Source organism: Elgaria multicarinata, chromosome 11 (assembly GCF_023053635.1).
Source record: "Elgaria multicarinata webbii isolate HBS135686 ecotype San Diego chromosome 11, rElgMul1.1.pri, whole genome shotgun sequence".
Taxonomy (NCBI): domain Eukaryota; kingdom Metazoa; phylum Chordata; class Lepidosauria; order Squamata; family Anguidae; genus Elgaria; species Elgaria multicarinata.
Genome location: NC_086181.1, coordinates 44,301,829 through 44,329,149, shown reverse-complemented (window position 1 = coordinate 44,329,149; position 27,321 = coordinate 44,301,829). Strand labels below are relative to the sequence as shown.

Genomic DNA, 27,321 nt, shown 5'->3' with positions numbered 1-27,321 from the left:
TGGAATCAGTTACCTAGGGAGGTTGTGGGCTCTCCCACCCTAAAGGCCTTCAAGAGGCAGCTGGACAACCATCTGTCAGGAATGCTTTAGGGTGGATTCCTGCATTGAGCAGGGGGTTGGACTCGATGGCCTTGTAGGCCGCTTCCAACTCTGCTATTCTATGATTCTATGTACGCTGCCTTGGGTTGCTTGGAGGAAAAAAAGGCGGGTTATAAATTAGGGTGACCCTATGGAAAGGAGGACAGGGCTCCTGTATCTTTAACAGTTGCATAGAAAAGGGAATTTCAGCAGGTAGGCATGCAGCACCTGGTGAAATTCCCTCTTCGTCATAACAGTGAAAGCTGCAGGAGCCCTGCCCTCTTTAGCTAGAGTGACCAGATACAAAAGAGAGCTTCGGCTGTGGGGCAGTATATAAATGTAATAAATAATAATAACAATAATTTGATCAAAGTTCTTACTGCTTGTAACTAAGCCGTTGGAGAGGTATTCCAACCTTTGAGAATGGGAGGGGAGCCCCCAAACCCAGGAAGGCATCAAATGATTGGTGGCTGAAGGAAAGGAGCTGGGGTCAGAAAGTGGCCACCGGACCAGGTTGGAACCACTGGCCGGCCAGCTTGGAACCTCCATGTCTGAGGTTTTTCACCCAGTCCCAGAAGGGTAGGGTTAAAGGTGGTGGAGATGGTAGCTAGGACTTTGGAAATCTCTTTCTCCAAAGCTCCGAGTTCTGGTGTGTGGGGTCCGTGAATCACAGCGACTGTTCTCTCTCTCTCTCTCTCTCTCTCTCTCTCTCAATCCAGCCCTGGGATGCATAAGCCCGGGTGTTGGGAGGGAAATAGTTTTGTTGTGAGTAAAAGCTTACCCAGGGATTTTTCCCCGGGGGCCCAGCCCTGCACCTGGGCAGGTGAACTTCTAAGGAAACCCGCCACGTGGTGGAGCGGTGCCCTCGCTCCTCCACCCCGCCTTTCGTCTGCTTGTTCGGCTTGAGCCCCGGAACCACTGCTGGGGATCTGGTTTCCTACGAGAGAGCCAAGGCCAGGGCGTGGGAACCTGCCCTGGGCCAAGCCCTGTTTGAAAGGCAGCACCCTGTAGCTGTCAAGGAAAGATTTGGGAAGGGAAACATCATGAACAGGGCAAAAGAGGCAGCTCCCTGCAGCCTTAAGTTATGTTATGTTCTTCTGTCTTGAGCCCATTTGCCAGGCTCACTCCTCTCCTCGTCTTTCACAGTTAAGAGACAAAAGGCAAACAAATCCCTCTGCTTCGCATGGTCTTTCAGCTGCCTTACCTGGTGCCGCTCTGTCTCGTCCCAAAACAAGCCCCTGAACCTCAGCTGCAGGGAATATTCTGCGCCTTTTTGCACCCAACCCACCACTCCGAATCTCAGCGGCATTACAGGGATTATTTTCGCACAACTTCCCCCCTCCCCCCGCCCGCCCCGCCCCTCCCCCACACCAGACATTTTTAGTCACATAATAATAATAATAATAATAATAATAATAATAATAATAATAATATAATATAATAATAATAATAATATATTTATTTATTTATTTATTACCCGCCTCTCTCTTTGGATCAAGGCGGGGAACAACATTAGAACAGGAATCAATACATCTTTAAAAATTCATGATTTAACATTGATCTGGATTAGGCCTGCCGGAAAAGGCTAGTCTTTAAAGCTGCCTTAAAATCACACAGAGAGTTAATTTTACGAATCTCCCCCGGCAGGCCAAGATTGCAGAGGTAGACTTGAAAATATGTGAGCCATTTTGGGTGAAATCTCAGGAGCTGGGATTGGTGGCCATGACACCAGGCAGGATTTTCAGTAGTCTGGAGCAGGACTTGAGCATTCTGCTGAATTCCTCCTCTCCCTCCCATCCTCTGGCCTGGCGCCAAGCAGAAATAGAAATCTTGCAAGATAATCTTTTTTGGCGGGGAAGAGGGGGAATTTGCTTAAACAGCTGAGTTGATACAGGTCATAAAATTAGTTTCATTTCAACCCAAGGAGCTCAGAGCGGGGAGGGAATCCAATATGCGGTCATCACCCCAGCTGCAGTGACCTGCAAGTGAGTGGGGAAGCCCAGGCTGAAATCTCTGTAGAAGAATGGTGGACTTTTTAAAAAAAAGTTAAGCAACTCCAACTACTTGCCAGTGTAGAGCGGTGAGCGCCATTGCATGCAGGGATCATGAAAAAACGTTCTGTAATGCCTTGAAGCTCATAGGAGAAGCTGTTAGTAAGATCAAGACCAGAAGAGAACGTGACCTTGAATAGCGCTCTCTCACTCTGTGTGTGTGTGTGTGTGTGTGTGTGTGTGTGAGAGTGTCATCCTAATCTTCCTCACAGAGGCAGTAAGCCTATATTCTCCAGTTGCTGGGGAACATGGGTAGGAGAGTGTTGTTGCACCGTGTCCTGCTTGTGTGTCCCTGGCCAACAGCTAATAGTACACTGTGTGAAGAGAGCTCTGGACTAGATGGACCCTTGGTCTGATCCAGCCTCAGGGCTCTTCTGAAGGAGGCTAAGAGGAGACATGATAGAGGTGTACAAAATCATGCGTGGTGTGGAGAATGTGGACAGGAGACATTTTCTCTCTCTCTCCCATAATATTAGAACCCGGGGTCATCCCATGAAGCTGATTGGTAGGAGATCCAGGACAAATAAAAGGAAGGACTTCTTCACACAGCACATAGTTAAATGATGGAACTCACTACCCCTGGATGTAGTGATGGCCACCAATTTGGATGGCTTCAAAAGGGGGTTGGATAAATTCCTGGAGGAGAAGGCTATCCAGGGCTGCTAGTCCTGATGGCTCTCCTACTTCCAGTATCAGAGGCAGTAAGCCTGTGTGCCCCAGTTGCTGGGGAACATGGGTGGGAGGGTGCTGTTGCACCATGTCCTGCTTGTTCATCCCTGGCCGATGGCTGGTTGGCCACTGTGTGAACAGAGTGCTGGACTAGGTGGACCCTTGGTCTGATCCAACAGGGCTCTTCTTATGGTTGTTTTGAGGATAAGTTAAGGAGGGAGCGAGAACCATTATCCAGTCCTCAGCTTCTCGGAGGCATGCAATTAATCTTCATCCTCTGCAAAGAGACTGTCCAATTCCCCAAGAACATTCAGGTTGCATCCCTCTGCATTCACTGCCTTTCACATTGTCCTCAGTGAAGGAGCAAGAAATGGAGGAAAGCCAAGTCGCCGTGCGTGGTGTGGTTTTGGCTTTTGTCCTGAGCCAACAAAACACCGCGTCTTTGGGTGGTTTCTGCTATTTCAAGTTTCAGTATTACAGTAGCCCTGTTTATAAGAGAAGGAACACTACTCAGCAGAGAGGAAAAAAGCTGGTACTCACATCTAACGCCAATGCAGTGGACCCCAGAAAGTTTCACCTGACGCTGTTTTAAAACGTAACTTGTTACAGATTTGGTCTTTGTTGAGTGTTTTCAATCTATATATTCCAGTATTTAGGAAGAGTTCAGGTTTGGTTTTGTACTCACAAGAATTGATAAAGGAGAAATCTTTGACTCCATTGTCTATTTTTATTTGAAATATACTTCTTGCACCACATCAAAATATAACTTGCATAAAATTATATAAAAACATTTCCATTGATAATAATAATAAATTTATTTAAATAGCATTTTGTTACAAAGCACTGTGCATGAGAGTAAAATAGGTCAGCGGTTTACGAAAATGGAATAATTCTAATTCATGACTAACTGGATTTAAAAGAATATAACTTTGGGCCCTTAAACCATGGCTTTAACCATGGTGGTTAAGCCGGAAAGCCGGGCTGTGTTCAGAAAACACCTTAAACTATGGCTTTAACCATGCTGAATAAAGCTTTTTGCTATATTCGCCATGGCTAAAGCCATGGTTTAAGGTGTCTTCTGAATACAGCCCGGCTTTCCGGCTTAACCACTGTAGTTAAAGCCATGATTTAAGATGTCTTCTGAACGGAGCCACTAAAACCTTAAAATAAAACCCATATAAAATGTGCCGTGGCCACCACAGGGGCCATCAGCGTGCTCTGCCTCAGGAACAGCCAGCGAACCCGCTCTATTAAAAAAAGAAAGGTTTTCAAATCTTTCTTGAACAGTTTCAAACTCTCAGTTAACCACAACGGCAAGGGGAATGAATTCCACAGGTGAGGGACAAGGTCCTGAGATGCACAATACCAGGACACTGTGATCTGTGAGGTAAAACAGGTCAGGAGGGCCCGACCCATGGATTTGGCGGCCCATCCCGGAACAGAGCTTTGCTAAAAATTCTTAACGCTTAACAGCTTAACAGGCAATTGAATTTTCAAGGCATTTCTTGTTCTTAGACTTCTGGTTTTAATAGCTTATAAAGGAAAGTTTTCAATCCAAATACCAAGTTCCCCCATTCAACAGTGAAGAGGCTTTTCAGCTGACAGGTAAACAAACCTGGTGAACTTCTAGAAAAGAAATTCCCACATTTTAAAATTGGCCCATATTTTGTGAAGAAATTACCTCATGGCTAATATTATCTACTGTCCCAAAAATTAGGGCTCACCGTCTTTATTATCTCATTATTAAACATTCCTAAATAATTAGAACATACCCCAAAAAAAGCCTACACAGACATCTTTCTGGCTAAATGAGATTAGTTTTGAACTATACCTTTGAGAAGATAACTCCTTACTTAAAATTTGGCAATTAAACTTAAGTCTATAAATTTTTCTAGAGAACTGCACATCAGTCTTTTTGACACGCATACCTTACACAATATTTTTTTGCTCATTAATTGACAGGCGAGAACTTTTAAGTACATTTTTTACCTCATACCTGTTCATTACTCAAATAACCTTGGAGCCCAACATGTTCTCTTTGCTATCCAGGTCATCTTGACAACTATATTTTATGCCAGTTACCCAGAATTCATTGTGAACCTGTATCTTCCCTTTAATACATTTATTTCTTTTTACTTGTTTTCATATTCTTAATTATCATTAAACTTTTGACATTTGCATTTTATAATAAGACATCTTAGATTGTTTTAAAAGAGATAGATTAGCATTTTTTTCCAGTAGTCTTCCCAGCAATTTCAATCAAGCAAAATCAACTATTTTCTTAAAAATCCAGGACAAACTATTTACTCCAAGCGGTGGTCATTTCACATCTCCTGCAGGAATAGTTTGCATTATCCTCAGAATACACAATAAATCCTTCTAGACTGCCCCAGTAAATAGGGTGGTGTTTTAAAGCAGCTTTTGTGGTTAATTTCCCTTTCTTTTCTAGAGGGAGGTTTAATCCCAAAATTAATCCAAGCTCCAGTGTACCTAAACCACACACCCATAATCCTCAGAGCAGCTTTCCTCACCCTGGTGTTCTCCAGATGTTTTGGACTGCAACATCCATCATCCCCAGCCAGTATACTGCTTTTCCACACAGTGGAACCATTCCTATACCTATTAAAGAAAAGTCAAAACAATTCCTTGACAGCTACATAATGAAACATCAATATCAAAACATTATTAAGTAATGGACCGTGCCTGATCTGTGTGTGTTTACTCTTGTTTTCATAAGGACTAGAAACTTATTTTTCCCCCTCCACATGCAAACGGAGATGCCGTGTTCTGTGCTTTCATCTTTACACGCACAGCTGGGGCCATCTGTGTAGAGAAAGTGGGTTGGGTTGGGGGGCCTTGCAAGCACATAGCTCCCCCACCCCGGAAACGCTTCCCAGGTGCCGTTCTTGGGGTGAAAACATTCCCCCTACCCCTGCTCTGAGATGACGGAGTGCCGGCCCTGCTCTTGACCCCTGCCTTTTCCTTTCCAGAGCTGGAGCTGGTGCAGAACGCCTTCTTCACTGATCCAAACGACCAGAGCGCCTGGTTCTATCATCGCTGGCTCTTGGGCAGAGGTAGAGGCTGAAGAAGCGATCTTGATTACGGAAGAGGGGCAGGGAAGAGGACCTCCCTAGAGCAGGTTCTGTGGGGGCTGGGGCTCCGGGGTCAGTGGGGCGATGAATCCGCTCCGGGTTTCAGTCAGAACTCTAAAGGAGCTCTCCAAGGTGCTGGTGGCTCCAGGGTCAGTGGGGCGGTGAGTCCGCTCCGGGTTTCAGTCGGGACTCTAAAGGAGCTCTCCAAGGTACTGGTGGCTCCAGGATCAGTGGGGCAGTAAATCCGCTCCGGGTTTCAGCCAGAACTCTAAAGGAGCTCTCCAAGGTGCTGGTGGCTCCGGGGTCAGTGGGGCGGTGAATCCACTCCGGGGTTCAGTCGGGGCTCTAAAGGAGCTCTCCAAGGTACTGGTGGCTCTGGGGTCAGTGGGGCGGTGAATCCACTCCGGGTTTCAGTCAGAACTCTAAAGGAGCTATCCAGGGTGCTGGTGGCTCCAGGGTCAGTGGAGCAGTGAATCCGCTCCGGGTTTCAGAGTTCTGACTGAAACCCAGACCAGATTCACCACCCCACTGACACTGGAGCTACCAGCCTCCACACAGAGGCGCTTTCCAGGTCTTTTCTCCTTCCCCTGTGAGTGTATTTAGGACTGCAACTGAAGTCTTGCCTCCCAGTCCTGTATTTGGGTTTCCTGGAAGCATCCAACGGGAGACGCTAGAAAGTAGGATGGTGGAGGTGCTGGGTCTGGATTGGCAGGTCCCTTCTGAAATCCTGGGCTGTTGAACCTCTTTCACCCCAAGGGCCGGATTCCATTTTGGAGAAGTTTATCCGGGGGCGGGGGGGGGCGCATTCCGGTGGTGGGCGGAACCACAGGCAAAAGGGGCGTGGCCAAAACACCAAAAATACCAGCCTCTTGCTGCCAGTCTTATGAGCCTCAGAGAGGCATTTCAAGCTTTTAGAAAAGGGGGGTGTGCAGAAGAGCAAGGACACCACCCAAGAATTGGGTCCGAGGAAGGGAGCTGGCCGTCTGGGACTGCAGACGGGCCCTGAGGTTCTGGTCCTCGGTCTTAAAACATTTTTCACCCCTCCTGCCTGGACCTCTTCGCACCGTTGCCTCCTCAGCCGATCCGGAACCGACGATTCGCTGCATCTACGTCAGCAGAGAGGACAACTCCTTAGCGGTCGCCTTCTCTCACCCCGTGACAGTAAGTCCCAGAAGGGCAGCCGGGGGTGGGAGGGAACGGGACGGAGGCCATTTTGGAGCCTGTCACACTGAGCACCTTCCTTCTCTCGCTTTCAGGTGGTCCCGGCCTCTCACGACCTGATTGTGTTCGGAGATGAATCCCCGCTGGTGGTCCGTTGGCGCACGCCGGACGGAAGGAACAAGCCTGGGTTCATGTGGGTATCCTGCAGGCCCCGTGCACGGCGGACGAGCCGCGTGGAAGGGACCGGAAACATCCCAGATTCCCATTTCCAGGCTGGTGGCTCCAGTGTTCAGTGGGGCGGTGAATCCGCTCTGGGTTTCAGTCAGAACCAGACAGAACTCTGAGATTTTATTTAAATCTATTTAAAACCAAAAAAAAATCTCCTGGTCTTCTACTCTTTTTAAAAATTTTGTTTGTATTTCTATAGGTTATACTATTTTATATCGTATTACGGTTCCAATATTCTTCTCAGGTCCTCTGAGTGGGCCTTAGAAGGATGAGATAAAAATCTCTATATAAATATAAATGAAATTCAAACTATCGTCCAACCCTGCCGCTAAAAGCATCCCTGATAGGAGTTTCATCCAACCTCTGTTTAAAAAGCACAAGCGAAGAAGGATCCACCGCCTTCCATAGACACATAAGTGTACTCAGGGACTATTCAAAGCGCTCTGTACGTGCTTAGAGGCCCTTTGTTATAATTTTCTTGAACCGTAGCACCGAAAACAGGTTTTGAGGTGGCTGAGAAACCAGTGCTGAGGGCTAAGATGGAGAAGAGCCAGGGAGATTTCTCTTTTACCACCATCTCCAATAAAAGGCAGTGGGAAAACGGTTGGCTTAAATTTGAGGAAGGGGCTGCGGGAGCCTTTGGTCTTTCGTGGGGAAATGGGCAAGCACTCCATTTTTCGTTTTTCCTTAAATCTTGGACTCTCCCAGCTGTGCGACTTGCCGGCTTCGGCCCTCAATGACCACTGGCCCCAGCACACTTTCCGGGTCCTTTGGGCCGATGGGCAGGCCCAGAAGGAGTGTGTCCTCTTCAAAGGTAAATCCGGCATCTCTCCCCGCCCCCATCCTTTTCCACGTCTTTCTTTCCTTCCTTCCTCACCCCCTCAACTCAACTCCTCTCCCCTCTCTGCCCTCACAGGCCACAAGGATTGCTGGAGCCAAGATTCAGTCACTGAGGAACAAGTGTTCAGGTGAGGCGGGAGAAGAAGGTAGACGGAGGGCCCGTCTGGGCAAGGCCTGTGTGGGAAGGGTTTGCTGACTCAAAGGATCTTGGAAGGACGCTCCCCTGTTGCACGTTCGTTGCCATCGGATGTGGCTACTAGCTTACGCAGTTCTTCAAAAAGAAGGGATTAGGGATGCAATCCTATGCATGTTTAGACAGGAAAAAAACCTCTCCCGCTGCTGGTTGGGGAATGATGGGGGTTGTAGGACTTTTTTCCTCTCTTAACATGCATATAAGATTGTGCCCTAAACTGGCCTTTCCCAACATGCTGCCTCTAGATGTCTTGGACTACAACTCCCATCATTCCCAGTGGCTGGGAATGATGGGGGTTGCCATCTAGCATATCTGGATGACACCCAGTTGGGGAAAACTGGATTAAACAGTTGCAAGCCAAGGTCACTTGGAATGCAGCCTCCATGTTCCCGTTACAGTTCTGAATAACAAGACAGTTGTGAAATAAAAGGGGGAAAGCACCTTGAAAAGGCTATAGGAAAAAGAGGCGGCTGGCTGTGGTGCTATGAAATGTCAAAAGAAGTTTCTTTATTTTTCTTATTCAAAATATAAAAAAAATGTTCTAAAAACTTTAAACCAATACAAGATCGCAGTTGTATTCATTCTGTCTCCGTCTACTGACGGAGACAGAATGAATATGACTGCAATCTTGTAAAAAATATAGAATCATAGAATAGCAGAGTTGGAAGGGGCCTACAAGGCCATCGAGTCCAACCCCTGCTCAATGCAGGAATCCACCTTAATGCATCCCTGACAGGTGGTTGTCCAGCTGCCTCTAGGGTGGGAGAGCCCCCAACCTCCCTAGATAACTGGTTCCATTGTCGTACTGCTCTAACAGTCAGGAAGTTTTTCCTGATGTCCAGCTGGAATCTGGCTTCCTTTAACTTGAGCCCGTTATTCCGTGTCCTGCACTTTGAGAGGATCGAGAAGAGATCCTGGCCCTCCTCTGTGTGACAACCTTTTAAGTATTTGAAGAGTGCTCTCATGTCTCCCCTCAATCTTCTCTTCTCCAGGCTAAACATGCCCAGTTCTTTCAGTCTCTCTTCATAGGGCTTTGTTTCCAGACCCCTGATCATCCTGGTTGACCTGGACGCAATACTCTAGATGAGGCCTAACCAGGGCCGAATAGAGAGGAACCAGTACCTCACGCGATTTGGAAGCTATACTTCTATTAATGCAGCCCAAAATAGCATTTGCAATAAGGTTAATATCTATAAGGTTTCGAATTTATAGTTACTTAGAAAAGTAATTCATTTCGTTGTACAGCTCCTGACGAAGGATCCACAAGATCCGAAACGTTGGGCGTTGTACAAGTTTGGTTTAAAGTTTTTAGAACATTTTTTATATTCTGAATAAGAAAAATAAACCTCTTTTGACATTTCATCGCAACAGAGCTAGCCGCCTCTTTTTCCTATAGTCTGAATAACAAGAGCCTATAGAAAAGCAATTGGGTACTGCTAATTATTTATTGCATTTTTATTTCCACCCACACTGCCCTTCCTCCAAGGGGTTCAAGGCAGCATACTGGGTTCTTCTCCCCCATTTTATCCTCACAACAACCTTGCAAGGTAGGTTAGATGGAGAGATAGTGTCTGGCTCAAGGGGTGTGTGTGTGTGTGTGTTTGTTTGTTACTTTTCTCTGCTCTGCTGCCCAATAGCCAAAGTTCTCTGGGCAGTTCACAGAACAAGATTTAAAACGCTAAAATACAATAGGAAACAATCCCTGATATAAAAACATTCAAAAGTTTAAAACAAAATAAAACTAGAATTAAAAAAAACTTCGCCAGGGCGTCTTCACACTCATAATGCTCCAACCATTAGGCAATACTGCCTCATGCCCTACTTGTTAACTTCTCAGGGACATCTGGGTCACTTCTACTGGAGAGAGAATGGTGGGCATCACCTAGGGTGACCATATGGAAAGGAGGACGGGGCTCTTGTATCTTTTACAGTTGTATTGAAAAGAGAATTTCAGTAGGGGTCATTTGTATGCATGCAGCACCTGGGGAAATTCCCTCTTCAACACAACAGTTAAAGCTGCAGGAGCCCTGCCTTCTTTTGTACCTAGTCACTCTAATATAGCTCCTGCAACATTAACTGTTGTGATGAAGAGGGAATTTCACCAGGTGCTGCATGCCTACAAATGACACCTGCTGAAATTCCCTTTTCTATGCAACTGTTAAAGATACAGGAACCCTGTCCTCCTTTCCATATGGTCACCCTACGTGATGCCCACCATTCCCTTCCAGCAGTAGTAACCCAGTTGTCCCTGAGAAGCTAACAATATGGTCACCCTACGTCACAGCTTTTGGTCTGTCTCAAGAGAGCTGTTCTTTCCATTCTTGTATTCTTACTATCTTCTATAGTACATGGTCGGCAACTAGGTGGGAGGGCCAGTGGGCCAATCGAAGGCAGAGACTTGGCGTGAGTGACCAAAAACATTGGTCGCTGCCAGCGTGCGCATAGTTTGGTCATAAGTTGGTTCACACTGAAATTCCCCATTTCCTCTACTTCCCAAAGCCAGGCATCTGAGGATGTGAGGTGAGGACTTCCTTACTTGCAAGAAAGGAACTCTGGGCCAACCAACATATGGGCAGATTTGGGCTTGTGGGCCATCAGCTGTCGACCACCACTTTATAGTTAGTTGCTCAAGGCCTTCAGACATTTAAACAACATGGTAGCGAGAGGCAGTGTGTGGTGGGGTGAATACCACTGCCTAGGAAGCTCACTTTGGAAGTCACGGGTTCAAGTCCAAGCCTGGATTCTCCAGGTGGCATGAGTCATGTCACGCTCTCTGTCGCCCTCAGTGTCCCATCTGTAAAATGGGAATAACAGCAACGTACATCACAGAAACCACAAAGTACCTTCCAAATTAATAGCTCTCCACATAAACAATCTCAATAATAGAGCAGCTCTTAATTCTGTTGAACCACCTAAATTATGACTCCGGGGTGCAGAACTTGCTAGGCGCCCGCCTGGCATTGTTCCCGTTTGCTGGCTTCTGTTGCAGTTATTTGGGGAAAGGGGCGTCATGTGATTCTTGACCAGATCCCTGCAGGAAGATGTCAAGTGTCGAAAGGCCACATTCTTGCACGTGCTTTTAACCACAAAGCAACCCTCATGAACTCAGCGGAACTTCTGAGTGAAAACACATCCATGAATTTCCCGGTACCCAGAATCCTCTTGTGCCGCTGGGGTTGACCAAGGGCTACGGTTAGCAAGACCTTTTCCTCTGAGGCACGGCGCGGCTGTCAGAGATGGGGAAGTGAGGCGCTCCGAGGTGTGATTTCTGTGTAAACCCTTCCTGGGTGGTGAGAGGGAAGGATATTTCTCAAGGGTGAATCCAGGAAGTGGTGAAGTTTGGCTGAGTCAATTAAGTGAAAGGCACCCAGCCAAAGTTCAGTGGGGTCACTGCAAGCAAACCTCTGTGTGATCTCAGTCACCTGCTGTGGCGTCGTCCCGGTCAGGCTGCCCTATGCCATCATGGGCCTAGCACCATAGTCTCCCGAGAAAAGGGGTTCAACAGGGGGGTGCAGACAGGGCTCACCTACACCAAGCAGGATATTCCACTATGAAAGCGGTATATAAAAGGCAGGAGCCACACTATGCTTTATAGCAGTATTGAAGTAGGCTGCAGGATCTACACTACTGCTTTATAGCGGTATTAAAGTGCCCTGACGACTGTTGGGGCCCATAAGACACATACTGTGACATCACAGGCCCTTACCCGAGGCCCGTCGCATAAACCCTTCTCAGGCCAAGCACCACCCCTTAAAAACCTGAGGGTTAGGGTTAATTAAAACCTTTCCCCTAGCTATGAGGGAAACAGGTTTAATTCGGGAGCTGCTCTAAATATCCTGTGGGTATAAACTGGTGTGGGTGTTTAATAACTGTAAGGCAGGTAAATAATGCCAAGCTGACACGTATTTGGTAGCTAACAAAATAATAATAAGTTTATTATTTAAAAGCTTTAAATAAAAATATAGTGCTTTTATAGAATAGCAGAGTTGGAAGGGGCCTACAAAGCCATCGAATCCAACCCCCTTCAATCCTGCCTAATCTAAACTCTCCTATACACCAACCACCTCACTCTCTTTACACCAGTCCTAAGTCCCTAGAATCCAAACTCGTCTTACTCTAAAACTAAACAACTCTCTAAACAATGCCTGCAAGAAAGGCAAGTGCTATTTTGGGCTGCATTAATAGAAGTATAGCTTCCAAATCACGGGAGGTACTGGTTCCTCTCTATTCGGCCCTAGTTAGGCCTCATCTAGAATATTGCGTCCAGTTCTGGGCTCCACAATTCAAGAAGGACGCAGACAAGCTGGAGCGTGTTCAGAGGAGGGCAACCAGGATGATCAGGGGTCTGGAAACAAAGCCCTATGAAGAGAGACTGAAAGAACTGGGCATATTTAGCCTAGAGAAGAGAAGATTGAGGGGAGACAGGATAGCACTCTTCAAATACTTAAAAGGTTGTCACACAGAGGAGGGCCAGGATCTCTTCTCGATCCTCCCAGAGTGCAGGACACGGAATAACGGGCTCAAGTTAAAGGAAGCCAGATTCCAGCTGGACATCAGGAAAAAATTCCTGATTGTTAGAGCAGTACGGCAATGGAATCAGTTGCCTGGTGAGGTTGTGGCCTCTCCCACACTAGAGGCTTTCAAGAGACAGCTGGACAAGCATCTGTCAGGGATGCTTTAGGGTGGATTCCTGCACTGAGCAGGGGGTTATTATTATTATTATTATTATTATTATTATTATTATTATTTATTTATTTATTTATATAGCACCATCAATGTACATGGTGCTGTACAGATTACACAGTAAATAGCAAGACCCTGCCGCATAGGCTTACAGGAGGTTGGACTCGATGGCCTTGTAGGCCCCTTCCAACTCTGCTATTCTATGATTCATCACATGCACTCCAACTCACACACCTCACAAACTCCCAACACTCTCCTTATATACTCATTCCCCCCTATTACATCATAAACCACACCCACTCAGTTCTAACATTTCCATACTTTCTAGACATATACAATATAATCAATAATTGTGGGGTAATGCCACACATTCCATATGCCGCTTTCATGCCACTTTCATAGTGTTATATCCTGCTTGGTGTAGATGTGTCAGTGGGCCCCAACAGTTGTCATAAAGCAGCAGTGTGGCTCCTGCCTTTTATGTACCACTTTCATAGTGGAATATCCTGCTTGGTGTAGATGAGTCCTAACTGGCTGCAGAGCCTGGTTAGGTGAACTTGAGAGAGAGCCCTGTGTAACAGCAGGGCTAGAAACATCTATCTATCTATATAAAACGGTCAGGTATGTTACCGTTTTGCCATGTCCACTTTGCCTTCAGGGATTCTAGAATGGCTTCAGCTGATACAGGTTGCTAAGCAACAGTAACAACGTGTAACAGCTGATACAAGTTGCTAAGCCCCTCGCCTGACTCCTCCAGGCTTTCCAAGGTAATTCTTACCCCCCCTTTCTGCCTCTTCGCTCCCCCCCCCCGATGAAGGGGGCAGCACCACGGTCTGGAGCATGAGTGAGGCATAGTCGGGGCCCTTGGTGACCAGGTGGGAGGCCCATCGCCTGCTGCGAATGAATAAATAAATAAAATGTGATGATATTTAATTAATAAACTTTAAGATATACTACAACGGTGTATGTTACGCCGGGTACAGCTAGTAAGAAGTATTTTTCTAAAAGGGGGGTGGTCTCTGTCATCCCTGCCCGACTTGTCTTTTATGCATAGGCAGAGTTCACCCAGAGTTAAGCAGGTCATTTGGCCCCATCTGCCTCTCTGATTTCTGGGTGGCTCCTTTAGAGATCTGACTGAAACCCAGAGCGGATTTGTCAGCCCACTGACATCAGAGCCACCAGCCTCCACTGCCATAACGGTAGTTATTCATCATAAACTTGCAGACTTGGAAGGGGTCTAGGAAGTCATCTAGTCCAGCCCTCTGCATCCCTGATGCGTCTGCTTGAATACCTCCAGCAACGGAGAGCCCACCGCCTCCTGAGATAGCCTGCTGGACCATCACGTCAGGAAGTTCCTGCTAATATATAGCTGAAATCTGCTTCCTTGCAATTTCCACCCGTTGGTTTTAGAGCAGTCCTGTCCTCGGGAGCAACACTGAACGGACCTGCTCCGTCTTTTGCAAGGCAGCCTTTCAGATACTTGAAGAACGCAATCAGGCCTCCCCTTGTGTTTCTCCAGGCTAAATGTATTCCGCTCTTCTGACTGTTCCTCATTGCACTTGGTTTCCAGACCCTTCACTAGCCTGGCCGTCTTCCTCTGCGCACATTCTAATTTGAAGGGGTCAACCTGTGTCTGTGCTGTATCATTTCAGATTCCGGGTGAAGGCGCGCATGTGTGAATGCTCCTCCATACACACACGCACATTCCCTGCATATAGAAAGCTAGAGTGTCAGGGAGAAAGGTTCTAGTTTAACGTCATGCTAGTTTTCTGTGGATGGTATGTGCGTTTGAGTGAGAGACCCTCCTGGTACTGTTCAGATAGGTTTGTCACCTTATTTCTTGTTTGTGAGAATTCAAACTGAGCCGGGTGAATGTGCGTTGTCCCTGGTTAACCAGGCCTAGAGCTGGGAGTGATAATGGAAGGTTTGTTTCCCCGTAGTGCATAACTGCCTTAAATTTCTCTCTCTCTCTCTCTCTCGTCTCTTTTATGGGCCTTCCTTTGAGGATTGACAGCTGGTTAGAGGCTGTTCATATGTTCAGCCTGTTCAGAAGACACCTTAAACCCTGCTGGTTAAGGCTTTTAGTTTAGCAGCAGGGTTTAAGATACCTTGTGCAATGTGTTTTGCGAAACCCTGCTCACTCAGTAACCACAGTCTGCAGCAGGGTTAGCGGCTCTAACCATGGCTTAAAGCGTTGTGTGTGACAGCACGGCTTGTGGTTAGTGCTAACCCCAGAGAACCACAGTTTCGCTAACCACAGAGCCTGAAGCGTCGTCTCAACAGGCCCAATCTATCCCTCTCTCTCATACACGCGCACACTTTCCCAAGGGTTTGCCACCCCACTCCCCTCTCGCTTGGCTCATTCTCTCTTCCCTTCTCCTGCCCCAGGTGCGAACTCTCCATCGAGAAGTCGACTGTGCTCCAGTCTGAACTGGAATCCTGCAAGGAACTGCAGGCCTTGGAACCTGAGAACAAGTGTAAGTCCCAGGGCCGCACACCTGAAATGGGGGAGTAGCTGGGATGCTGGCCAGCAGCTGTAGCTGAATGAGGGCTCACAAGTTCGAAGTACCAGGGCATTTTGATGAGCAGGAACTCTGATATCATCTGCCACATCCCTCAGGTTTATTTATTTTATTTATTATTGCATTTCTATACCACCTTTTTTCCTCCAAGGAACCCAAGGCGGCTTCCATAGTCCTCCTCCTCCTCTCCATGTTATCCTCACAACAACAACCCTGTGAGGTGCATTGGGCTGAGAGTCTGTGACTAGCCGGTGGGTTTCCATGGCCGAGTGGGGATTAGAACCCGGATCTCCCGACTCCCAGTCCAACACTTTAGCCACTATACCACTCTAGCCTTCCCTGTTCCTTCTGAGTTTCACTGATACTCACAGTTCTGAATTTTCCCAGCAATGCTATATTATTGTGAGCTGTCCATGTTGTGGCGTCTTTATCATGAATTGCCAATTAAGACTCATTTACTGTACAAACTTCATAGAATCCTAGAATAGCAGAGTTGGAAGGGGTCTACAAGGCCATCGACTCCAACCCCCTGCTCAATGCAGGAATCCACCCTAAAGCATCCCTGACAGGTGGTTGTCCAGCTGCCTCTTGAAGGCCTCTAGGGTGGGAGAGCCCACAACCTCCCTAAGTAACTGATTCCATTGTCGCACTGCTCTAACAGTCAGGAAGTTTTTCCTGATATCCAGCCAGAATCTGGCTTCCTGTAACTTGAGTCCGTTATTCCGTGTCCTGCACTCTGGGAGGATCGAGAAGAGATCCTGGCCCTCCTCTGTGTGACAGCCTTTTAAGTCTTTGAAGAGTGCTATCCTGTCTCCCCTCAATCTTCTCTTCTCCAGGCTACAATTCCTACAAAAGACATGTATGAGATGGACAGAGAGAGAGAGAGATGGATTAATACAGCTGCCTACAATTTGGGTCTCTCCTTGGAGGCGTGACTATGGCGAGTGTTAGGATGAGCACCTGCAGTTCTTTACTGCTAGACCACCAGCAGGCAGTTATTCTGCGTGTCCACAGTCACACCATGCCACGGCCTAATTCGCCTGGGAGTTCTATCCTCCGCTCTGGGAATGGCAAAGGAACCAGGACTTTGAGGCTGATGTTCGTGCAGATTACTCTCAGAGCTATGAGTGTGTTCCACAATCACACTGCATACATGTCTGCTGGGTACAGAATTCAGCCTCCTAAGAATCTTGGTTGTAATAAAATAAAATAAATAAATAAAATCAAGTTACTAGTCCTTAAGGTACAGGGGTTTCACTAGATACCATGCCCACACTCTCTTAAGCCTATCTTCACAACTTTAAAGAGTCGCAACTTTATATGTATATAAACTGATCGTCCTTGTGGCTGTGGCAATTGGTTTGAGAGTGTGTGGGCAATATTTAGCACAGCCTCAGTAGTTGAATCCGGAAAGCAGTAGAGGAGTATCCTCAGCAATACTACAAACGAGAAGGATCTTGGAATTCTTGTAGACTGCAAGCTGAATATGAGCCAACAGTGCGATATGGCCACAAGAAAGGCAAATGCTATTTTGGGCTTCATTAATAGAAGTATAGCTTCCAAATTGCATGAGGTACTGGTTCCTCTCTATTTGGCCCTGGTTAGGCCTCATCTAGAGTATTGCGTCCAGTTCTGGGCTCCACAATTCAAGAAGGAGGCAGACAAGCTGGAGCGTGTTCAGAGGAGGGCAACCAGGATGATCAGGGGTCTGGAAACAAAGCCCTATAAGAGAGACTGAAAGAACTGGGCATGTTTAGCCTGGAGAAGAGAAGATTGAGGGGAGACATGATAGCACTCTTCAAATACTTAAAAGGTTGTCACACAGAGGAGGGCCAGGATCTCTTCTCAATCCTCCCAGAGTGCAGGACATGGAATAACGGGCTCAAGTTAAAGGAAGCCAGATTCCAGCTGGACAACAGGAAAACTTCATGACTGTTAGAGCAGTACGACAATGGAATCAGTGACCTAGGGAGGTTGTGGGCTCTCCCACACTAGAGGCCGCTGGACAACCATCTGTCAGGGATGCTTTAGGGTGGATTCCTACACTGAGCAGGGGGTTGGACTCGATGGCCTTGTAGGCCCCTTCCAACTCTACTATTCTATGATTCTATGAGGAGGAGGGGCGTGAAATCCCTTGTCCCCATGACTATCAGAAGTATGATGAACTATGCATAATAAACAAAGAGCTTTGGCTATGGGGCGGTATATAAATGTAATTCATAAATAAGATACACCAATTCATTTGCAGGATACATGTAGGTCACAGACTTCAGCTTTTCTGTGGCACAGATATTTTGGTCTCTGTGAAGGCTGGCCATTGAGTCTCGTTGCATCTTTTCAAACTATAGTTCCAGCTTTTAGGAAGCCTTTGGCTACTAATTAATTACCCCTATCTGATCAACGCACTTCAAACAAAGCGTACACCAAAAATGGTTTCGGATGGATTCAGTTTTGGTTTTGTACTAACAACAATTAACTAAGGAGAAATCTTTAGATCCATTTCTGTTTATTTTTATTAGAAATATACTTGTAACTTCATATTAAAATACAACTTGCATAAAATGATATAATAATGTTTTTGTTGGTAAACAGAGCTTTGCTCAATAATCTTAGATATTAAGGGCTTAATAGGAAATAGACATTTCTAGGCATTTCTTGTTCTTAGACTTCTAGTCCTAATAGCTTAAAAAGGCAAGAGTTCATTCTAAGTTATAAAGTTCCCCAATTCAGTAGCCTATTCAGCTAACTTGCCAGGTGAACTTCTAATAAGAAGCTCCCACATTCTAAAATATATATTTATACTTTATTGCGTGTAGGAATTACCTCCTAGGTAATATGAACTCCTGCCCATAAATTTTAGGCCCCAGTCTTAATTATCTTATTGTTGTTGTTGTTGTTTACATTTCTATACTGCCCATAGCTGAAGTTCTTTGGGCGGCTTACAAAAGATTAACACATTAAAAACGATATACAAAATATAGAAACGTAAAACAGTTATACACAAAGACAACACTCTACGATTTTTTTAAAGCATTTTAAGAATTTTTGAAAAATGACAGCATACATAGAAGGCTTACATGTACACCTTTCAGGCTAGAAAAAAATCAATATTGAATTACAATTTTGAGAAGACAAGTCCTTACTCAAAAATTGCCATCTGTACATCTTGATGTCAAACTTTTTGATGTGTGTACTTTACGCAGTATTTTTTTCTCATTAATTGATGAACGGAAACTTTAAGCACACATTTGACTTGAAATCATACAGCCTCATAGCTGTTGATTACTCAGATAACTCTTTGATAGAGCTGAAACTCTGAATTTTCTTTTTGGATACCACCCAGGTCAACTTGATCATTATTATTTATATCCTGTTACGCAGAATTCATTGTGAACTTGCTTGTAAACGTGTTATCTTTTTTTTTTAATTACATTTTTATATTATTATTATTATTATTTATTTATATAGCACCATCAATGTACATTGATGTACATTGATGTACATTGATGGGGTTATACCGCCCAATAACCGAAGCTCTCTGGGCGGTTCACAAAAATTAAAACCATAATAAAACAACCAACAGGTTAAAAGCACAAATACAGTATAAAAAGCACAACCAGGATAAAACCACGCAGCAAAATTGATATAAGATTAAAATACAGAGTTCTCTTCCTTCCCTTTAATACAGTTACTACTTTTTTCTTAGTTATTTATCATTTAAGAACATAAGTGCCCTGCTGGATCAGACCATGGGTCCATCTAATCCAGCACTCTGTTCACACAGTGGCCGGCCAGCTATCGGCCAGGGATGAACAAGCAGGACATGGTGCAACAGCACCCTCCCGTCCATGTTCCCCAGCAACTGGTGCACACAGGCTTACTGCCTCGAATGCTGGAGATAGCACACAACCACCAGGGCTAGTAGCCCTTGATAGCCTTCTCCTCCAGGAATTTATCCACCCCTCTTTTAAAGCCATCCAAATGGGTGGCCATCTCTGCATCTTGTAGTAGTGAGTTCCATAATTTAACTCTGCGCTGTGTGAAGAAGTCCTTCCTTTTATCTGTCCTGGATCTCCCACCAATCATTTTCATGGGATGCCCCCGGGTTCTAGTATTTTGAGAGAGGGAGAAAAAAGTCTCCCTGTTCACATTCTCCCCACCATGCATAATTTTGTACACTTTTGTATTTAACATTTGGCATTTCATAATGAGACAACTTACATTGTTTTAAGAGGGGTTTGGGTTGGCATTTTTTCAGTAGTCTCCCAGCAAGTTGAAAATCAGCTATTTCCTCATTAGGGACATCAAAAAAAAATGGAGTGGCCACTTTGATTTCAAAAAAAAGTGGGTTTATATTAGAAGAGGTAAAAAAGGATGATAAGGGTAGATATCTTATGTTAAAAGGTAAAATTGAGGGAAAGGTTTATACTTTGATTAATGTTTATGCCCCAAATGAGAGGCATAGAGAGTTTTTTATAAAGTTGTTCAAAGAAATAGAAGAATTTAAGGAGGGGTATGCTATATTAGCTGGGGATTTTAATATGGTTATGGATAATAAAAGGGACAGGTCAAATCCCACTAATGCTGAAAAGAGGAACAATATGACTATATTGAATAAATTAGTAAAAGAAAATGATTATTTAGATTCGTGGCGCTTACTTAACGGGAATAGGCCTGGATTTTCATACTTTTCCCCAGTTCATCATACATACTCCAGGATAGATTATATATTTGTTTCAAAAGACTTTGCAACGAGGATTTGTAAAATGGAAATGGGGGTAATAAAAGTAACCGATCATGCCTTGTTAAGTTTAGAATTTACAGTTAAGAAAGATTATAAAGAGGCATATAGATGGAAGTTGAACACAAAGATATTGAAATACAATAAAATAGTAGATAAAATTCGGAAGGAACTGTCGGAGTCATGGGAAATTAATGAAAAAGGAGGAACAGCTGGGTCAGTCATTTGGGACACCATGAAGGCTGTAGCAAGAGGAATCTGTATTAGAGAAACATGTAGTTTAAAAAGACAACAACGTGCAGAACAGGAAAAGTTAGAGATAGAAATTAAAAATTTGGAGGAAAGATATTGGCGAAGTAAAGATAAATATAAATTAGTGGAAATACAAGCTAAGAAGAAACAATTAGAAAACTTAAATATAGAAGAGATTCAAAAGAACTTAATGTATATGAAAAGGGAATATTTTGAAAACAGTGATAAGAACTCGAGGTTGCTTGCCAAGCTCACACAAAAAGAAAAAGGGAGGAATGGGATAGAAACGTTGAAAGATAGCCGAGGGAATTATTGTCATGCAATGAAAGCTAAAATAAAAATTTTTCAGGAATTTTATCAGGAATTGTACAAGGGTAAAGAAATTCAACAAGAAAAGGTGGAGGAGTATATTGGAAGGTTTATAAAGAAGGAAATAAAATCAGAATATAAGGAGTTAATGGAGTCAGTAATAACTCAAAGAGAAGTTGAAGAAGTTATTGATAAGTTAAAAGTGGGTAAATCACCAGGAGCAGATGGTTTGGGTCCGGAATATTATAAGGTCTTCAAAGATTGTTTAGTTCCAAAATTAATGGAACTTTATAATAGGATATTATCAGGAGAGAAGATACCTGAATCATGGGAACATTCAGTGATAATTCTGATCCCAAAACCAGATAAAGATTTGACTAATCCTGATTCTTATAGACCTATTTCTTTAATAAATCAGGATGCTAAAATTTTTACATCTATTATGGCCAAACGATTAAATAAATTTTTGGCAGAATATATAGGGGCAGATCAATGTGGGTTTGTGGTAGGAAGACATATGCATAATTTAGTGGGTAGAGTTTTAAATGTAATAAATGTAATAAAAAAAGCAAATATTAAGGCAGGTATTATGGCATTAGATATTTTTAAAGCTTTTGATTGTGTGAGCTGGCAGGCACTAAAGAGTATTATAGATAAATTGGGATTTGGAAATAAATTTAAAAATGTAATAGAACAGCTATATTCCCAAAACACGGCGGTAGTGGTGGTAAATGACGGACTTACTGAAAAGATACGACTAGCCAGAGGAACAAGACAAGGATGTCCGCTCTCGCCGGTCCTTTTTGTAATGGTTATGGAAGTTTTGGCGAAGGCACTAAGGGAGGATAAAGAATTAGAAGGAATTGGAGAGGTAAGGGAGATAAAGCTAAACATGTTTGCGGATGATACTTTAGTGACCATTAAGAATCCATTAAGAAAATTAGAAAGAATTAAATATCAGTTGAGGGAATTTGAGGAAATTACAGGGTTAAAAATAAATTGGTCTAAATCAGAGATGATGTTGTTTAACTATACTAAGAAGGAAGAAAAGGATTGGGAATTTAAGGGAATGGAATTGAAAGTTAAGAATGAGATTAAATATTTGGGAATTAAAATTACAAAAAATCTAGAGAATTTAGAAAGGGAAAATTTAACGAGGTTAAAGAAGGAGGTACTAGAGAAATTGGAGAAATATAAAAGATTAAATTTATCTTGGTTTGGGAGAATAGCTTTGATAAAAATGAAGATATTAGCTAAAATTAATTTTGTATTTAGGATGTTACCTATAAAAATATCAGAAACCGAGATAAAAAGTTGGCAAAATATTATTAATAAATATTGTAATGGAGAAAAGAGAGCAAGAGTGAATAAAAATAATTGGTACCTAAGCCAAAAAAAGGGGGGAATGGGTCTCCCAAACATAAAATTATACTACGTAGCAAATAGATTAAGACATGTTGTAGAAGCAATTATGGGAGTAGGAGATTTATATTGGATGGAAGAAAAAATCATAAGTAAGGTAGAGATGAATTTGGAGAATGTTTTTTTTAAAGATGGAGGAAGAAAATGGGTTGGAAGTATAGATAATCCACTCCTGAGGACTCAATGGGAAATTTGGAGCAAATTTAAAGGGAAGCTGCTTCCGAGCAACTCTCCCTTAGCACCGATAATAATGTTAAAGAATTTCCCAGAGGATCTAAAGGGTAGATTATGTAAAATATTAAAAGAGAAAAATAAAATAAAATTAAAGGATTGGGTAAGAGATATTAAAACAAGAGAAGATATGGAAAATTTGTTAAAGGAGAAGAAGCTATCTTGGCTAGAATATGGTCAATTAGAACAATGGAATAAAAAGTGGATTAAAGATAATAGAATGTGCAGAAAGATGACGAGGTTTGAAGAATTAGTAGTAAGTAAGGAGAAAGGAAAAGGAGGTAGTATAGTTTCAAAAGGATTAATGAGTGAAATATATAAAATATTGTTAGAGAAGGAGTTTAGAGAGAATACAGAGAAAATGATTTGGGAATCAGATTTGAAGATACAAATAGGGCGACAGAGCTGGGAGGGACTATGGAAACAAAGAGTGTTGAGAAGTTTATCAGTAAGAATAAAGGAGAATTATTTTAAAATTTTATGGAGGTGGTACCTAACCCCGGTTAGATTGAACAAGATAAGTGATCAACATTCAGCAAATTGTTGGAGAGGATGTGGGGAAAAAGGAACGTATTTACATATGTGGTGGCAATGCAAATATGTACAAAGATTATGGAAGATGGTGTTCTCAGAAATTGAAGAAATAGTGGGAATGAAAATAGAACAAACACCAAAAATAGCATTGCTGTCACTATTTGAAGATATAAAGTGTGGAAAAGGAACTATAGAGCTGATATCGAGTTTGTTGGTTGCAGCACGATTGATGATAGCTAGGAACTGGAAGATCCAAGGGGAATATTCTATTGAGGAATGGTATAAAGTAGTATGGGACATAGCCATTAATGATAAACTGACATGCAATATTAAGTGGAGAAAAGGCGTAACTAAAATAAATGAGTTCGAAGGAATTTGGAAACAGTTCCTAGTGTTCGTGTTTACTAAGGGAAGTGGGAAACCACCATCAGAAGAAATGATTAGATTTTGGACTCAAGAATGATCCCGAGGTGGGGGGTGCACTTTTATGTTAAGAATGAAAATGTTGTAGTGTGATAAGGCATATGTAATAGTTTTTGATATTTGTACTCAACAATTATTCAATATGTATGAAGCAGATATTTGATGTATTTTTTTTCTTATTGTGTTTGTTTCAAATAAAAAAAAAAAAAGAAAAAAAAAAAAGAAAATCAGCTATTTCCTAAAAGTCCAGGACAGCCGGCCATCTTTGCTTTCTGTCTTCCCAGGGTGCCTCTTGACTATCATCCTTCTCATGAGAGCCTTAGACCCCTTGGTTTATGAACATGAGACCCTCAGCTACTTTACAACCTTGAAGGTGAGGCGGGGAAGCGGGGAGGTTGAGTGACTACGGCCATTTTTTGCTTGCTGATTTGGGGTGCCCCACATCCTGAATCACTTACGCAGTACAGATTCACTGTGTGAAGGCTGTCTGCCGACCATAGTGTCTCTAAACATGCAGGAGTGTCCTTTCTTATTCAGCAATCTTTTTTCACTTCTCTTCCCTTCTCTCTCTCTCTCTCTCACACACACACACACACTCACACACACACACACACACACACTTATTGATACACACCTACAGGGGCTATTCACTCAGCACACTAACACACACTCAGTGGTTGAGTGTAACTTGTTTTGAATCTTGGGTTGTTTGTTGAACCATGGGTTAGCGTGTTGTCTGAAAACAGCACATTTTCCACACTGTGGGTTACCATGTCTGAATGCAGCCAGGATGGCTTGTTAACCACCCTGAACAACCCAACGACAAGCCATGGATTCCCACGGTAGCTTGTTGAGACAAATAAGCCATACATAATAAGCCTCCCTGGCTGCATTCAGACAACACACTAACCCACAATTCAGCAAACAACCCATGGTTCAAAACATCCCACACTCAACCACTGAGTGAATGAATAGTTTATTTGTTTGTAGCACAAAAACCATTACAAAATACAGAATTGCTCACATATAGCAACACACATTATTTGAAATATTCAAAATATTTGAGGTACAATCCTTTCTCAACCAAGGAGTCAGTCAGTGGGTCACTCTAGGGGTGCTCCATTTATCTGCAGCACCCACGCTTTGCTATCACGATGGAAACATACATGCCAGAGTCACAAGGTTAATTTCAGTGATTACATTATAACCTAAAATACTAGCAGTCAATATCTGGCACTATCAGATAGGTGGGATCTCTGATGATAGTTTATACAAAACTATTAAATCAAATGGTCCCCCTTACAATCTACGCGGACTTTGTTTAGAAAGTTATTTCTGATTTTTTGGGCTGCAGCCGCAAACTTTGCTACCTTGATTGTGATTACTTTACTATGGTCCGCCAGCAGATCGCAGATAATGTCTCTAGTGTGCCAACCTGCTCTTGCTAACAATAGTTCCTTTAGAAAACGCTCCCTGATTTCTTTATACAGAGGGCAACGCAGAAGATAATGCGCTAGGTCTTCGATCTCCCCAGAACCACTGAGTGTAAGTTAGCTTGTTGTGTGAGCTGACACACATAGAGAGGGATTAAGAGAGTCAAAGTGGTTGGCTTGGGAGAACATAAGAAGAGCCCTGCTGGATCAGACCATGGGTCCATCTAGTAGTCCCAACACTCTCTTCACACAGTGGCCAACCAGCTGTCGGCCAGGGACCAACAAAGCAGGACATGGTGCAACAGCACCCTCCCACCCATGTTCCCCAGCAACTGGTGCACACAGGCTTACTGCCTCGAATACTGGAGGTAGCACACAACCAAAGTAGTTCCATGTACATTCCACGTTTGTTTGTAAACCGCTCAGAAATTTTACTACATTAAGCGGCATATAAGTGCTAACAAATAAATAACAAATAAGGCCCGCACAGCCGTCCTTTTAGCAGTCGTGTGCCCGCTGATCTCTGCTTCCTGTTCTCTGTCTCCGTTTCCCTCCCTCCCGCAGGCCGCTGACCCCATGCGCTCGGCCTACCTGGACGACCTGCGCAGCAAATTTCTGATCGAGAACAGCATCCTCAAGATGGAGTACGCGGAGTCCCGGGTTGTGGACCTGTCACAGCGGGTAGGCGATGGAGGGGTCCGATGGAAGGCAGGAGGGTCCGGGAAGGTGCAGAGGGGGCTCCGTCGGCGGAGCCGGTGAACTGAGACAAATGGTCCGGTAAATAGCTACGCCGGTCTGCTTGCTGATCCTAGACCAAGAGTGGACAGAAGGGAGACCTGGTTCTCCTGGTAGATTTCTGGATGGTTTATTTATTTATTTATTTATTTATTACATTTCTATACCGCCCAATAGCTGGAGCTCTCTGGGCAGTTCACAAAAATTAAAACCATAGTAATCTGGTTTGCAGCAGATGGGGAAGCATACGCACCTGCCTGTATGTCTCAGTGAACCTGATACGATCTTTCCTGGCTGCTAGCAGCAGCGATTTGTATGAGGATCTTCAGGGCAAGGGAATTGGCTGTATTGTGGGGGGCAATTCAGCGGCAGGGGGCAATCATGGCAGCTTTGGAGGAGCCAGTGCCATGGCCTTGGCGGCTGCAAGTTGGGCACCCCTGGGATATAAATCTTTGGATGGATGGATGGATGGATGAAACCAATGGCGCTTGAACGCTTCATGGGAGCTCCAGGTTCAGAGGTCGTCACGCCAGACGTCCGCTGCTTGGGAATGCGAGTGGGAGGGGCTCTGGCTTCCCATAATCCCCTGGTTGGCCAAACGGTGGACTAGATGGACCCTCCGATGTATAAGGTGGTGCTCAAAGGCTAGGGGAGAAGAGCAAGGGGACGTATACACACACACACACACACACACACACACACACACACTTTGTCCTCTCACCCCCTTTCCCTTCAGGGTCTCACCATCCTCTGCCACCTGGAGCACCTGCTGCTGGTCACGCATATGAACCTCTCAGACAACCTCCTCCGCACCTTGCCCTCGACTCTGGCCATGATGCGCTGCCTGGAGGTAAGGCCGCCTGCCTCCCCCCCCGACCCCAGGCCGATGGCTTAGCTCAGCCTCCCAAGCCTAGCTCTGCCTCCACGATGGCTTGGAACTTGTATTTAAAACGAAATCGGGACCCTCCCCAAATCGGTGCTCCTCCTATCTCCGCTTCCAGGTGCTGGAGGCTGACGACAACCGGATCGAGACCCTCGAAGGGCTGCCCATGCTCCCTCGCCTGGAAGACCTCTCGCTCTGCAACAACCGTATCCTTGAGACTTGGCAAAACCGGCGCCAACTCCAGGGGCTGGCCGGAGAAGTGGATTTGGGGCAGGAAGGCCGCTCCATTGGGAACCGGGAGCCTCTTCTCTGAGTTTCTCCTTAACTCATCTGCCCTCCTCCCACAGGCATCCAGCGGCCCGCTGACCTCCGCCCCCTGGCCTCCTTCCCCAAACTCACCCGTCTCGACCTTCAAGGCAACCCACTCTGCCGAACCCCCGGGGCCCAATCGGAGCTCTCCGTGCTGCTGCCAAATGTGACCACCATCCTCACCTGAGCGGCATGCAGGGGACCTCCCCTCCCCCACCCAAAATCAAGCCCATCCCTCCCCCTCCGCACTGACGTCTTTAATTTATTGGCATGAGGAAATTAAACAAACCACGGGTTGGCGTTTTCGGTCGTCACGTTGCTGCTGTCGCCTGATCTGTACTGATTTCCCATATGGGCTGCTCCCTCCACCCCAAAACGGTCAAGCCACAGTTCCCGAGCCCCCCCCCCACCTACCCCCCACCTCCACAAGCTGTGAAATGCCATGAGCCCAAGAATAATGCCTAGAATCAGGGAGGCCTCACTTTTTTATCTGCATACAAAATACGTTCCCAAAAGCACTTGCGGCATTTCT

General features: G+C 44.6%; 1 protein-coding gene across 1 annotated transcript in view; it reads left to right on the top strand.

The window, feature by feature from the left end:
* The window catches only part of RABGGTA (Rab geranylgeranyltransferase subunit alpha), a 37,751-nt gene extending 10,658 nt beyond the window's left edge, over positions 1-27,093 (top strand). Inside the window, exons 7-17 of the mRNA XM_063137841.1 lie at positions 5,789-5,872; positions 6,969-7,051; positions 7,147-7,248; positions 7,988-8,093; positions 8,196-8,247; positions 15,384-15,472; positions 23,714-23,802; positions 25,427-25,543; positions 26,334-26,447; positions 26,599-26,686; positions 26,828-27,093. Coding sequence (XP_062993911.1) covers positions 5,789-5,872; positions 6,969-7,051; positions 7,147-7,248; positions 7,988-8,093; positions 8,196-8,247; positions 15,384-15,472; positions 23,714-23,802; positions 25,427-25,543; positions 26,334-26,447; positions 26,599-26,686; positions 26,828-26,976 — 1,073 coding nt within the window. The 3' untranslated portion in view covers positions 26,977-27,093. The remainder of the gene's footprint in view (positions 1-5,788; positions 5,873-6,968; positions 7,052-7,146; positions 7,249-7,987; positions 8,094-8,195; positions 8,248-15,383; positions 15,473-23,713; positions 23,803-25,426; positions 25,544-26,333; positions 26,448-26,598; positions 26,687-26,827) is intronic.
* The last annotated feature ends 228 nt before the right edge of the window (positions 27,094-27,321 follow it).